At 41.8% G+C, this 15,784-nt stretch overlaps 2 protein-coding genes across 8 annotated transcripts in view; one reads left to right on the forward strand and one right to left on the reverse strand.

Moving 5' to 3' along the window:
• The window catches only part of CENPP (centromere protein P), a 685,914-nt gene that overhangs the window by 316,102 nt on the left and 354,028 nt on the right, over positions 1–15,784 (forward strand). The gene's annotated exons all lie outside the window — the stretch shown is intronic.
• The window catches only part of ASPN (asporin), a 104,189-nt gene that overhangs the window by 22,591 nt on the left and 65,814 nt on the right, over positions 1–15,784 (reverse strand). For all 7 annotated transcript variants that reach the window (XM_029599388.1, XM_029599384.1, XM_029599385.1 and 4 more), the window contains one exon: positions 13,094–13,206. In XM_029599388.1, coding sequence (XP_029455248.1) covers positions 13,094–13,206 — 113 coding nt within the window. The remainder of the gene's footprint in view (positions 1–13,093; positions 13,207–15,784) is intronic.

The raw sequence follows: 15,784 nt of genomic DNA on the forward strand, positions 1-15,784 counted from the left end.
CATTCATTCTGCTAATAGCAGAATGAATGTCAGAGCATTCCGCAGGAACTAATGTATGTTCACATGTGACATTGTGACAGCAGCCCAGCAGGCATATTTTAAGTCCTGCTAATTGAATTGCCCCTGAGGCAGCTCTATGAGCGAAACTCGGCCAGAGTCGGGCATTGAAATAAAGGGCTTCTTTTGATCATCCGATTCTTATTGTTTTTACTGTACTGTATGTAAGGCCTGAAAAGTTAATAATGGCTTCAGCCACTGCAGTATACGCAGTTTTACGTAACCTGTCTTAATCAATTTCTTGTTGTGCAGTTTCATTGAGAGTTTCTCATCTAGCTGTACACTTAAATCCCATACTTGATTTGAGGGTTTAATTTGAGAATTACCCAGGTCTAGGGCTGGTGGTTTAATTATTGATGACTTTCTACTCAGCCAAATTATTTTGGTCTTTTTAGAGTTTAATGTCCATTTAAGTTGCGATGGTTCTTGTATTGCATTCATATATAGATAGTATTGAGACTGTACTTTCAAATGGTCTGGAGTGGCAAGAATAAATTTATTGCTAGATTTGTCAGTAATTTACAAAATAGGTGCATGTAAATTTTGAATAGTGTTGCTGAGAGGGCTGAGCCTTGAGGGACAACTGTATCACACTGGAAAGTGTCAGATATATGGTTGCCCAGTTTGACTTGAAATGTTCTGTTAGTACCATACCATCGATCCCAATGTTTCTCATCTGATGGCATAACTGATTATGGTTCACTGTGTCAAATGTGGCTGTTAGGTCAATTAGTACAAGACAGTAAGATTTGTCTGTATCTAGCCCTCGTAAAACCAAGTCAGTTAATGAGAGGAGTAATGTCTCAGTTGAGTGATGTTTCCTAAATCCAAATTATTTGGGTATAAAATATTTTGGTCTTCCAGGTGGTTTACAAGTTGTGATAACTTAACGTACATAAATGTCTTTTGAAAATTGTTACGATAGTATGTTACATTTGCATGCACAATCCTTTGAAAATTCACCTGATAATCACCATGAAAGTTCAAAACAGGTAAACTTAAAATAGGCAAGCTTTTAAAGATGAATAGTTTGGGGAAGAAAAAGTTGGAAATTTGTCTTTTTCTCAATATGGAATGAAGCTGCAATACTTTGCAAGTCATTTCTTTAAAATATCTCAAGAGTGGAAAGAAGAAAGCCTTTCTAAAGAGAAGCAAAGGAAAGTAAGGTTAAGTAATATTAAGAAAATGGTATATGGTAAGGTTTTTGTGTTTTGTTTTTTTTTACACAAATGCAAAGTTTTGAAAAGAATCCTTATTAGCCTTTCACAGTTAATCTTTACATCCAAATAGAAATATTTGCAGTCGCTATGAAGGTTAGAATGTTTATTAGTTATATCATATTATTAAAAGACTCTAGCATGGCCAGATAGATAATTTATTATATACAACAGAAAGAGTAGCACCAAACCAATGACAAATGTTTAAAGTCCATTGTCCGTGCAAAATTAAGGAGTTTGCTGATTACCATGTATTTCGGGGGGGGGGGGGGGGGGGGTGCAAAGTTTATTAACCTTTTGTCTTTATACTTGCATCCTTCTGTCTTTATATTTGCAACAAAAGAGGGTAACTTTCAAACAGCTGCATGTGAAGGCATATACACGCGTATTTGGCCATGTGTAGTTTTGCCATAGTATTTTATAACCTGCGGGTATGATATATACATGTTTTATAAAATAGGTGTGCAACATATGTATGTTTGCAGACTTACGTGTGAATATATGCAGTGCATTGAAACACATATATCAATTATTTTTTCACTCCATGCACAATTAAGCTCAGTTGGCAAGTTCCTGGAAGTTCCTGTTATTAGTCAAATTGACTTAGGGAACAGCCACTGCTTATTATTGGCAGTAGTAGTATGGGATCTATTTAATGTTTGGATACTTTCTAGTGTGGTAACTTGGGCAGTAGCAACTTGGAAACAGCCAGAGAAATAAGGAGGCAGATTCTGGCTGTTCCTTACGTGCAATTTATTTACAGTGGAAAACCCAAAATCAAAACAATCAGTGCAGCTCACCTTATCTTCAGGTAAAGACAGAGTTCTTAAATGTAACAGGTCTTTGCATATGATGGTTCTCTGCCTGCTCCCTGGGGCCGGTTTAACCCTTCCAGACCCTGAGTTCTTAAACTCTGGTAAGGGGCTCCTCCCTTCATCCAGGATTCCCTGTGAGACTGGATTTTAAGGAGGACTTGGTAAAATAGCTGTGCCTGGTCCTTTAAGGTAGTCTGAGGGAGTTTTCTATATACTTCTTCATAGCCAAGTGCTTGGATTGGCCACTGTTGGAAACAGGATGCTGGTCTTGTAGACCCTCTGACCCAGTATGGCAACTTCTTAATGCACTGAATGCATGTACTTTTTCTACTTATTTAAAAAATATACACATGTATATTTTATACATGAAAGTAAAATAGGACTTACTCATATATGTCAGCCAATTTTAAACATGCATGCTTCAAAGAAATTACTACTTTTACCATTTAGTTTACCAGTTTGCTCAGTCCTTCTCCAGGTCATTGAGAACTTCTTGGATTTTTCAGCCCGAACTCCCCTGCAGTTAACCCAGACCTCCCACCCAGTCAATATTATACAATAAGCACATTTAATATTGCTTACACCAGATAATCAGCAGATGTAAAATATGCAAGTAAATTGGAAAATATACATGCATCTCTTTTAATTTAGCAACATAGGCACATAAGTATTGGCCGCCCCCCCCCCCAGAACGCCCCAGACCTCTCCTTTTTTTGCATGCATATATGCTTACATGAAAATACATGTGCATTTTTACTTTTATATAATACTGAGTAAACAAGTAGAGGCTACTTATGCACATAATGCAGAAATTTGGCTCTTTTTTTTTTTTTTTTACAGAATACATTATAATCTAATTCCAGTACTTGAGATGTTCTAATTATTTTTATTTTTTTTAAATATATGCACTATCTTCCATTCTAGGTGGCGTACAAATAACACATTCATAAAAACTCTGAGATTACAACATACACAAATGAAATCACAACAAAAATGCACACATTTTTATTTAGGGACCTGATCATTTAATGGCTCCCTTCAGCTGTATTATCACATTATCTTTATACTATCAATTCTCAAACACCTGGGCAAACAGTGATTTTTACCCTCTTCCTGAATGTTTTAATATAGGTCTCAGCCCTCAAGGCCTCTGGTTTGAATTCTGGCTTATTGGGCCCACTACTGTGAACATCCGTTCCCATGATTCACAAAATCGTATTGACTGTACCAAGGGAATATCTAGGAGGTTGCTACCCCGAGTTCTTCACATTTGTGGTGGCCTATACATTCTTAGGAATGAGCTAATACTAAAGGGCATTTCAGCATTCAAGGCCATATGTATTAGTGTCAGGATCTTGAATTTAATGCACCACTGCACTGGAAGCCAGTGTAGAGCATATAAAACAAATTATGAGATCATTCTGCTGAGCTTCTGTTAGGACTCCTCCTGCTGCTTTTTGTATAACCTGTAATGATTTTATTATTGACCCCGATAGATCGATATATGTATAGAATTACAGCAATCAATTTCTGATATAATTAATGCCTGCAGCATAGTTTGAAAGTTCCCCAATCTTAAGGTTGGCTTTAATTAACAGAATAAGTATAATTTATAAAAAGCACTCCTTAACTACCGCTTTCAATTCAGTTATAATGATAAAGTAGAATCAAAGAAACCCCCCAGGTTTCTCACCTGTGAGTAAATCAGAATAGACTATTCCTCTCTCTGGAGAGGAATGCCGAATTCTGGTTGCTGCATCTCAAAAAAGATATAATTGCACTGGACAAGATACAGAGAAGGGTGACCAAAATGATAAAGGGGTTGAAAAAGCTTCCCTATGAGGAAAGGCTGAAGAGGTTAGGGCTGTTCAGCTTGGAGAGGAGACAGCTGAAGGGGGATATGATAGAGGTCTTTGAAATCTTGAGAGCTCTAGAACAGGTAAATATGAATCAGTTGTTTGCTCTTTTGGACAGTAGAAGGACTAGGCGACATTCCATGAAGTTAGCAAGTAGCACATTTAAAACTAATCAGAGAAGATTATTTTTCACTCAACGCCCAGTTAGACTCTGGAATTTGTTGCTGGAGGATGTGGTTAGTATGGTTGGTGTGGTTGGGTTTGGAAAAGGTTTGTATAAGTTCTTGGAAGAGAAGTCTATTATCTGTTATTGGTCACTTTGACTTGGGAAATAGCCACTGCTATTGCTGGCATCAGTGGCATAGGATCTGCTTAGTATTTGGGTACTTGCCAGGTACTTGTGGTCTGGATTGGCCACTGTTGGAAATGGGATGCTGGACTTGATGGACCCTTGGTCTGACCCAGTGTGGCAATTTCTTATGTTCTTAACTCTTTATAACTTATTCATTTCCTTTTCATTCTTCTCTGTTTTTATTTAATATTCTAAATGTCAATTTCTGCTTTTATTTGCTTCGTAGACGTTTCAAAGCCAAGCAGTGCCACTAATAATATGCTAATGATATTTATCCCAGGACAAGCAGGATGCTAGTCCTCACATATGGGTGACATCGGTAATGGAGCCCTATGTACGGAAAACTTCTTTAAAAGTTTCTATGAAACTTTTGAATGGCACCGGAGTGCCTACTGAGCATGCCCAGCATGCCATGATATTCCCTGCCACAGGGGTCTCTCTTCAGTCTTCTTTTTTCCGCGAAGCCATTAGCATCGCGGGCTATTAGGAGTCTTGAGGTGATTTTCACCTTGTACGAAATTTAAAAAAATTTGATCAGCCGCAGGGGTTTTTCGATTTTATTACCGGCGGTAACTTTTTTCTGTTATCGATTCCCGGCTGGGAGCGATAACTTTGGGGGTTTTTGCCGTCGACGGCCGTCCGGCGCCATGGCCTCCGGCTTCAAAAAGTGCCCTAACTGCACAAGAACTATGTCGATTACCGACCCACATTTTGAATGTGTTCTTTGCTTAGGCAAAGACCACAACATTCAAATGTGTAAGTCTTGTGCTGAAATGACCAGTAAAGGTCGTCGTTTAAGGGCTGAGAAAATGGAGCAGCTTTTCTCCATACAGCTACTTCCACGGGCATCGACTTCAACGCAGTCTTCTCCATCGGCTTCCGTTCGCCAGCTTCTGTTGAAGAAAAAACATCCAGAAGCGGGAGACGCCTCAACTTCATCTTAGTCGATATCATCGAAAGCATCGACTGCTGGAAGCGAAAAACAAAAGGAGAAGCATCGCCATCGCCATCGACGGCGACAGGAGACGATGACCGAAGAGACTTCCACAGGTACGGCCTCTCCGGCAAAGAAAACCCGGACGGAGACGGAGGCTGCAAGGCCTACTGCAGGGCGTTCCCCACCGATATTGGTGCCGGGTTCCGAACCTCCTCAGGGCTCTGAGGAGGTATCGGCATCGCCTCCACCGCCTCCCTCCACAGCTGCTCTGTTTTCACCAGCTGTGAGAGTGGAACTTGACTCCCTGATACGTCAAGCGGTGCAACAAGCGCTACGTGAGGCGATTCCACCATCGATGCCGATGCCATCACCGTCGATGCCCATTCCGACACCGTCGATTCCGAAGTCACCGACGATGACAGCGGAACCCGAGACGATTCCTACCCCGGTACAGTCACCGATGCCGCGTACACCTCTACCGATTCCTTCCTCGGTGCCAGCGACGCCAGCACGGGTTCCACCGGGGGATGTCAACATCCTGCATCCAGTCTTTAACAAACTGGACTCACTCCTGGACATTCTGACCAAACAACTACCAAAGGATCCAGTTCCAGGGCCATCTGGTCTACCAAGGCATTTGCCACTAGACCCAGTCCCAGGCCCATCGGGAGTACCAAGGCCTGTTAGGCCTCGCTCGCCTGTGCCACCACATCATGATCCTGGGGACTCTTCCTCTGAGTATTCTTCGGATGAAGAATTATTCTCAGAGCCCTCTCCGCCGGATGACCATAGAAAATCTCCACCTGAGGACCTCTCATTTACTAATTTCGTTAAGGAAATGGCAGACACTATCCCCTTTCCTATCCAGACGGAAGTAGATGAGAGGCAGAAGACTTTGGAAGTCCTACAATTTGTGGACCCTCCCAAAGAAATGTTGGCAATTCCGGTACATGAGGTTTTTCAGGAACTACAGCACAGGATTTGGGAGCACCCAAGTTCTGTACCAGCAGTGAACAAGAGGGCTGAAGCCACTTACCTGGTACAGCCTACTCCAGGATTCCAGAGATCTCAACTGCCTCACCAATCAGTGGTGGTTGAATCTGCCCAAAAGAAGGCAAAAAGACAAAAGTCCCATGCTTCCTTACCACCTGGAAAGGAAAGTAGATTCCTGGACAATTTAGGAAGAAAGATTTTCCAGGGTTCCATGCTGGTCTCAAAAATTTCTGCTTACCAGCTCTATATAAATCAGTACCAAAGGAACTTGTGGAAACAGGTTCAGGAACTCACGCTTTCTCTTCCAGAGCAGTTTCAGGAGTCATTCCAAAATATCATACACAAGGGCCTTGACTCGGGCAAGCATGAAGTTCGAGCAACTTATGATTGCTTTGAAACAGCAGCAAGATTGTCAGCATCAGGCATAGCTGCGAGAAGATGGGCTTGGCTGAAAGCCTCGGATCTTCGCCCAGAGGTTCAGGAGCATTTATCTGATCTTCCATGTCTGGGGGATAACCTCTTTGGGGAGAAGATTAAGGAAGCTGTGGCAACCTTGAGGGACCACACCGAAACCTTAAAACAATTATCCTCTCAGCCTCCAGAACCTCAAGTTTCTTCCAGGAAATTTCCCATACGTGACACTCGCCGACCGTACTACCGTCCACGTCGGTACTATCCCCCAGCGGGTAGGCCAAGGGCTAATCGCCCAACACAACGCCAACAGCCTAGGCAAAGGCCAACAAGACCTCAGCCACCTCCACAAACAACAACTACTTCTGGTTTCTGAAAAGCCCCAGAGAGCAGCAGCTACATCAACCCGTTTCAGGAAACACCAGTAGGAGGTCGCATACAGTACTTCCACAACAATTGGACCTCCATCACCACCGACCAGTGGGTGTTATCCATCATAACTCACGGTTACAGGCTGGATTTCTTAACTATCCCAAAAGAAAATCCACCACGTCACTCTTACACAATAAATCAACATTCCATAATTCTTCAAACAGAATTATCCACCCTTCTGAGAGCCAGGGCTATAGAACCAGTCCCTGGGCCTCAAAAGGGCAGAGGATTCTACTCCAGATATTTCCTCATTCCAAAGAAAACAGGAGGCCTTCGACCCATTCTAGACCTCAGAAATCTCAACAAATTCCTGAGAAAGGAAAAGTTCAGAATGGTATCCCTAGGCACCATTCTGCCTCTTCTTCAAAGGGGAGATTGGCTCTGCTCTCTGGATCTTCAAGATGCATACGCTCACATCCCCATCTATCCTTCTCATCGCCAGTACCTGCGCTTTTGGATACTAAATCAGCATTTTCAATACAGAGTGCTGCCATTCGGCCTTGCATCAGCACCACGAGTGTTCACAAAGTGCATGGCTGCAGCAGTGGCACACCCCCACAAGCAAAGAGTGCACGTGTTCCCTTATCTGGACGATTGGCTCATCAAAAGTCAATCAAAAGAAGGAGCTCTCACTTCTCTCAAGCTCACCATCCAAGTGCTTCACTCCTTGGGATTCCTCATCAACTACTAGAAATCCCATCTGTCACCAACTCATCTGATACAGTTCATAGGTGCAGAACTAAACACTACACTAGCAACGGCTTTTCTTCCAAGAGACTGTGCGCAAACACTTGTCCTGCTGACTCACAATCTTCGCAAACCATTCCAGGTGACCGCTCACCAATGCCTCATTCTTCTAGGGCATATGGCTTCCACAGTTCATGTAACTCCCATGGCCAGATTGACCATGCGCCTACTGCAATGGACACTCAAAGCACAGTGGATACAAGCCACTCAACCAATGTCTACTCCCATTCATATCACACCAGAACTCAGATCTGCACTCCTCTGGTGGACATCAATGGGCAACCTGCTCAAAGGCCTACCTTTCCAGCAGCCAGTTCCACAAGTGACTTTGACTACAGATGCATCCACCTTAGGATAGGGAGCACACATTGGTCATCTAAAGACACAGGGCAAGTGGACTCAGCTCGAAGCCTCTTTTCAAATAAACTTCCTAGAGCTTCGAGCTATACGCTATGCGCTACATGCGTTCAAGGACTGCCTATCACACAAGACTGTTCTGATCCAAACGGACAACACAGTAGCCATGTGGTACATCAACAAACAGGGCGGTACGGGTTTTTACCTCCTTTGTCAGGAAGCAGCACAGATTTGGGACTGGGCCCTCACACACTCAATTTTTCTACGGGCCACCTACCTAGCAGGCATCCACAACACAGTAGCGGATCGCCTCAGTCGTCAGTTCCAACCGCACGAATGGTCCTTGGATCCAGCAATAGCATCCAAGATTTTCCAACGCTGGGGTCAACCGACGATAGATCTCTTTGCATCTCAACTCAACTACAAAGTGAGCAATTACTGCTCTCTCCTCTGGCAACAGAACAGTCTACCAAAGGACGCGTTTGCTCGCCATTGGAATTCAGGCCTGTTATACGCGTATCCACCGATACCACTCATAACCAAAACATTAGTGAAACTACAACAGGACAAGGGAACTATGATACTCATAGCCCCATATTGGCCTCGACAAGTATGGTTCCCCACACTGCTAGATCTCTCAGTCAGGGATCCAATTCGCCTGGGAGTAGCTCCCAATCTCATAACTCAGGAACAGGGTCAGTTGCGCCATCCCAACCTTCAATCCCTGTCCCTGACAGCATGGATGTTGAAAGCTTGATCTTACAGCCACTCAACCTTCCATCCGCTATATCTCAAGTACTTATAGCTGCACTTAAACCTTCCACTAGAAAGAATTATTCCTACAAATGGAAACGGTTTACGCTGTGGTGCACTCAGAAAGATTTAGATCCTTTCACTTGCCCCACTACCTCGCTACTAGATTACCTTTACCACCTCTCAGACTCTGGTCTTAAGACATCATCTGTAAGGGTACACTTAAGTGCAATCTCAGCTTATCATAACAAGCTGGGAGATGCATCTATCTCCACACAGCCTCTCGTCAGTAAATTCATGAGAGGCCTAACTCACATTAAACCTCCAGTTCATTCCCCAAGCATACAATGGGATCTGAACGTAGTACTAACTAGACTTATGCGTTCTCCTTTTGAACCCATAAATACTTGTGACCTTAAATACCTTACTTGGAAAACGGTATTTCTCATAGCCATTACATCAGCCAGAAGGGTCAGTGAACTACAAGCACTAGTCACATATGAACCTTTTACAAAGTTCCTCCATGACAGGGGTAGTCCTCCGGACACATCCAAAATTCCTTCCTAAGGTTGTCACGGAATTTCACTTGAACCAATCAATAGTTTTACCTACATTCTTTCCTAGGCCTCACTCTCACCAAGGAGAAAGAGCCTTACACACTTTGGACTGTAAGCGGGCGTTGTCTTTCTATTTAAACCGCACTACAGCCCAAAGAAAATCCAGTCAGCTGTTTGTTTCCTATGATCCAAACAAGCCAGGTAAAGCAGTGGGTAAGCATACTCTGTCAAACTGGCTAGCAGATTGCATACAATTTTGTTATGAAAAAGCAGGCCTTACTCTTCAAGGGCGAGTAAAAGCACACTCAGTAAGAGCGATGTCAACTTCAGTAGCACACCTACGCTCTGTACCTATTCTGGACATTTGCAAAGCAGCAACATGGAGTTCTCTTCATACCTTTGCAGCTCACTACTGCTTAGACAAAGGAGGAAGACAAGATTCAGCCTATGGACAATCCGTCTTAAAGAACTTGTTTCCAGTGTAATCCCAACTCCTTCTACATCCAACCTGCTGTGATTTCGGCTGATTCATTTCAATAACAATACCTTATGGTTACTTCAGCACAAAATGACTCAGCCTCTAGCTTGCTAATCACCCATATGTGAGGACTAGCATCCTGCTTGTCCTGGGATAAAGCAAAATTGCTTACCTTGTAATAGGTGTTATCCCAGGACAGCAGGATGTAGTCCTCACGAAACCCACCCGCCACCCCGCGGAGTTGGGTCCGATACGTTTTATTATTTTATTTTTGGCTAACGCTTATTGCTACAAAACAAGACTGAAGAGAGACTCCTGTGGCAGGGAATATCATGGCATGCTGGGCATGCTCAGTAGGCACTCCGGTGCCATTCAAAAGTTTCATAGAAACTTTTAAAGAAGTTTTCCGTACATAGGGCTCCATTACCGATGTCACCCATATGTGAGGACTACATCCTGCTGTCCTGGGATAACACCTATTACAAGGTAAGCAATTTTGCTTTATCTTTCCTGTTTACACTGGGTGAAAATTATTGTGCACATAAATTGTTGAAGTGTCTTAAGTGCTAATTATTGCCTGGTCTCCTCAATACCATTTCCAGCAAAGGTAGTTGAGGGGGAATGTTACTGTAAGTATATATTTTTTGGAAGCTGCTTTGAACTATGCCTAAGCAGTATAGAAAATTTTTAAAGAAAGAAATAAAAATAGTTGCAGGAGTTTTTAGATTACCATGGGATTTTAGACTGATACCAATTTGGGTCTCACCTAGCTCACAGCATGGAGACGCTACTACTATGTGGTCTGGACACATTTCGAAAGGGCTTTGATGGAGAAAGATTTACTTATTTATTTGTTTGTATGTCTTAGTATTCTTTGCTATTTCAGATGTCTTTAATACAATAAGTCATAACATACTGTTGGCAAGGCAGTCTGAGTTGGGTATCTATGACATCATATTAAAGTTGTTTAAATCACACTTACATGGTCATGTGCAACAAGTAAGGGTTCAGAATTCTACTTCTGCATGGATTCCTCTAAAAATAGGTATACTATAGGGTTCCATGCTGTCTACAATTTTCTTTAACATCTATCTACAGCCTATTTGTAGATTATTAACGGAATATGCGGTGCAGTACCAATTGTACACAAATGACATAACAATTCTCAGTTCTAGAGGCACTAACATGTGTACCAAAATGAATTTCCACAATCATATGATCTCACCATGGAGCGATGCAGAGGCATCACAACATCCTCTGTTTTATTCAACATTCCCTTCCTAATAATTCCTAACATTCTGTTTGCTTTTTTGACTGCCACAGCATACTGAGCCAATGATTTCAATGCACTATCCACTATGGCGCCTAGATCTCTTTCCTGGGTGGTAACTCCCAGTGTAGAGCCCAACATCGTGCAACCACAGCAAGGATCATCCCTCCCTATATGCATCACCTTGCACCCATCCACACCAAATCCCATCTGCCACCGGACACCCAATCCACCAATCTCACAACGCCCTCCCGCAAACCATCACCAAACCAAACCACGCTGAACAATTTTGCAACATCTGCAAATCTGACTACCCCATCTGCCGCATTTCCCCCCAGATCATTTACAAACATACTGAAAAGCACCAGTCGAAGCACAGATCCCTGAGGCACTCCACCATCCACCCCTCTCCACTGAGAAACCGACCACCCAATCCCACTGTCCACTTCCCGTCCTGCAGCCAGTCTGTAATCCACAAAAGTACACTGCCCCCTTCCCATGACTCCCCAGCTTTCCCAGAAGCCTCTCATAAGGGAACCTGTTGTCTTCCATTTTGTATGGCCATACCTTACCCAACACTTAATATTAATGTATTCACTCTTTCACTGTCTGCCGCAGTGAAAGGACCATTCCCCTTTCAGAAGGCTGTTCTTTCAGAATTCTGAAAGGGGATTGGTCCTTTATTTGTTTTAAAGTGCTTATATGCTGCATATTCCAGTTCATAAGATTTGTCCAATACAGAATACACTTTATACATTCATAATATGAGCACACAAACAATAAACAAAGAAAACAAATCATCAGATTAATCCTTACACATTTTAAACTTGAAAAGTCTAAAATAATTCTTCAAACACATGTGCCAGTGGAGGGGACCAGTCAGCTGCCAGAAAGGGAACAGCCCAGTCGGAGGAGGTAAGGTTTTCTGTGGCTGGGGTTCCCAGGTTGGGGGGGAGGGGGAGTTATATGGTATACTTGGATGGGGGTTAGTTCCTGTAAGGCAAGAGTGAGAGATGGAGGAACCCCGGACACCATTAGTGGGAGGTATTTCTGTATTCTTGTGAAGGGAGAGAGGGAGGATGTGCTGGCCCGGCCACACTACCATCCCCTGGGGTTTCCTGGTCCTCTTCTCTTTACCGTTGGGTTTAACTCTTGCCTCTGACCAGGTGTTAAATTTTTTGTCGTAAAAGGTGTTGTGCTGGGCAGCCTCCCCCTTAGCACATCTCCTTGCATTGCATGTTAATAGCTAATAAGGCTTAATACCCTGCAGTTAGCATGAGACGTTTTACAGTGCGTTTTATAGTGCTTTTTTTTTTCCAGCTCTAAAACCCATATTACATACTGGGGTTAGGTTAGCACTGAAAAACCCTTGCTAAAATGGGAGATAAAATCACAGTAAGGTCAGCATGGCTTATTACATCGGCCCTATGGTAGGGTTCAGAAGAGACTTGGACAAGTTTCTGAAGGAAAAGTATATAAATATTTATTAGCTAGGTAGGCTTGGGATAGCCAATGCTTATCCTTAGGAGTAATAGATCAACTATTTGGGATCTGATGGGTATTTGTGACCTGTACCGACATCTCGGGGACAGGATGCTGGGCTTGATGGACCTTGGTCTGAACCTGCATGACATTTCTTATGTTTTTATGTATCTTTGAGAAATAATTTTTATAAATCAGGTCCAAGGGGATAAAACGAGGTGTTTGTGGAAAGTTCAAATAAAAACACACAGATTCATATGGCCATTAGTAAACTGAAAAGTAAGAGTAAAAAAAAAATTATTTATTTTTTTTTTAGAACTCTTTCAAATCTAATTATGTCTTGCATGAAAAGATTAAAGAAAACATTTATGTAACTTACATAAAGAGAAGAGAGTCCTTTTAGGTCATTTTCCTTGATTTCTTTAATTTTGTTGTTCTGGAGGTCTATTAATCGAGTATCAAGAGGGATATTACTTGGTATCGAAGTCAGACCTGCTCACAGTGAATAAATAACATAAAACCATTAGTATTTGAAAGTTTGTATACATTATCACTGCTCACAGTTCCTGTTAAAGGCTTTAAACCGTGACTAGCTGCATCCTGTTAAATTCAATGAAGGATATGTGGCCGCTTCCTCTTCAGTAGTCTGTCCCCCAACTTCCCATCATATTTCCCCTTACCTGGCCAGGCCAATGCTGGCATGCTTCTCCTTTCTGCCTTCCTACTGGTTCAGCTGTTGGCATTCACATCCTTCTTGCCCACTACCTCCCTCTGACACTGCTGCTTTGTAGGGAGTTTGTGGTTTGTTTGTTTTTTTTTGCAGAATATGAGCATTCTACAGCTGAGACTACAACCTTGTTGTCAGAGCCAAATAGCACAGACAGAAGATACACGAGTTTGAAAGCTAAGCCTATTGTATACATGTAGTGCAAAGTAGCTGAAATTTAAGAACTGGTGTCTCAGCTGTATAAAAAAATCTATTGTAGGAAAACAGCACAAGAAATACCAGTAATAGATCCAAGATGGTGGATGTATGAGAGGTGTCGGAGTTAGGAGTTCTGCAGCATCTACTTACTAACCTTTTTTTCTGCATTTGGAGCAGTGTTGGAATAATGCCGCATACTAAATGAAAGGGCAGGGTCAGACAGGATGCCTCGACCCCTGTGAGACCCTCGTCAATTCAGACGACGCTGACAGGATTCTACCCGCAAGCAGAGTTTGTGACCCCGGAGAGTCCCGCAATAGTGGTTGGCAGGGAGTAAACGCCACCGCTTTTGGGAGAGGTCAGTCTTAGTCCCGGGGCTCCAACAATTCCTTTGCCACCCAGGAGCTACGCAACCACCATTGACCCAGGCTTTACTCTTCAGCGGATGGCGTCTACAGAGGCGAGCCCAATCGAGGAGGGACAAGTGGTGGAATTGGCGATGACAGAAGTGGATGGAGGCCCGATATCTTCCTCCCCTCGGATGGAAAGCTCTCTCTGTGGTAGCCGAGCAAGTAGCAGTGGAGAAACAGCAACTGCCGGAGGAAGGAGTCTGCTCTGCCCCTAGGGAACCAGGATCTGCAGGGATTAACTCTTCCCCAACCTGTAACTTTTCTACCATTTTCATCTATAGAGAAACCTAAAACTGTTACTATGGACATGTTATGGCAAGCTATTGTTTCATTGCAAAGTAATATTGCAAATTTAAACATGAATATAAAGGAAATGCAAACTGCTTTATATAATATAAATCCATCTGTCACTAAACATTTGGAGACTTTGGAGAAGGTAGAAGGGGAGATAAATCAAATTAAAAAGGTTCAAGCATCGATTATATAAGGAGAATCATTGCTGACTAGAAAAGTTGAAAATATAGAAAATAATATCAGATATACAAATCTTAGGATTATAAATTTCCCAAAATGCAAATTAGTTTCTCCGAAAAAGCAATTAAAGAACTATTTTCAAGAGGTACTATTACTGCCACCTGAAAATTTACCATCAGTATCAAGTGCATATTTTATATCATGGAAGAATGTAAGAGAAACAGAGAACCAATTAATGGAAGAAGCTTCGCTTAATGTAACAGAATTACTTGAGACATCCTATAATTCTCAGAATGAAAAGAGAGGTACTCTTTTGGTTAAATTTACCCTTTCGTCAGATAGGGATAAAATCCTAAAATTGTTTCTGTCAAATAGAACCTCTCTTTACCTGGGACAAAAATTATGGATCTACCCGGACGTTTCTAAAGAAACTCAAGACGGAAAAAATTTCTAGTTCTGGCAAATCAAGCAAGAACGTTTGGAATACAACTAGTGATAAGGTTTCCGTGTAAATGTATTATGCGTATAGATGATATAAGATATGTCTATTACGAACCGGATCAGTTAGAGGAGTTCCTGGAGGCCCGTCAGAACCAAGGAGATGAGAATAGAATTTTACCTTCCGTATAGTTGGAATGAGTAATAAATAACTTTGCTAACTCTCATCATGTTTTGGTAAAATTTGATTTGTAATTTAAAATTGCTCTGTTACTGGATCTCCCATTTTGTTATGTAATAAGGAAATAAGAAATGTTATTTTGGTGTAAATTTTCATAATGGGATGTAATTGTTAGAATCTTATTTTTCCTGTTATTCTGATGTTCAATGTAAATTGAATATTATAATTGAAACTATGAAAAAAAAATATATTGTAATTTAGAATTGGTTTTGTTCATAGATTATTTTGTGATGCTTTGTGAGTTCCTCAAACATGTCTGGATTCTAAAAATGCTGTTTAGCCTTTAGTTTATAAACTATAGTTTTTTTGCTTAGCTATTGTACATATACATTTCCTTTTTAAATTTGTGTATGCTTCTAAATTACTGATGTGTGCAAGCTATTCCTATTTATTATTGCTTTAATAGATTTGTCAAACTGAAGTGCGATAATGCCATTTGTCATGCTATTAACGCATCAAGCCATGCCACACTGAAATCTTATGGCATGACAGTCAATTAAGGTTATATTTATTATTCATACCCCTTCCTCATGGAACTTGTTGCAAGATGTTCAGAAGAAAGTTTATGAATGAAAAGTTACC

The sequence above is a fragment of the Rhinatrema bivittatum genome, chromosome 4 (assembly GCF_901001135.1).
Source record: "Rhinatrema bivittatum chromosome 4, aRhiBiv1.1, whole genome shotgun sequence".
Taxonomy (NCBI): Eukaryota; Metazoa; Chordata; class Amphibia; order Gymnophiona; family Rhinatrematidae; genus Rhinatrema; species Rhinatrema bivittatum.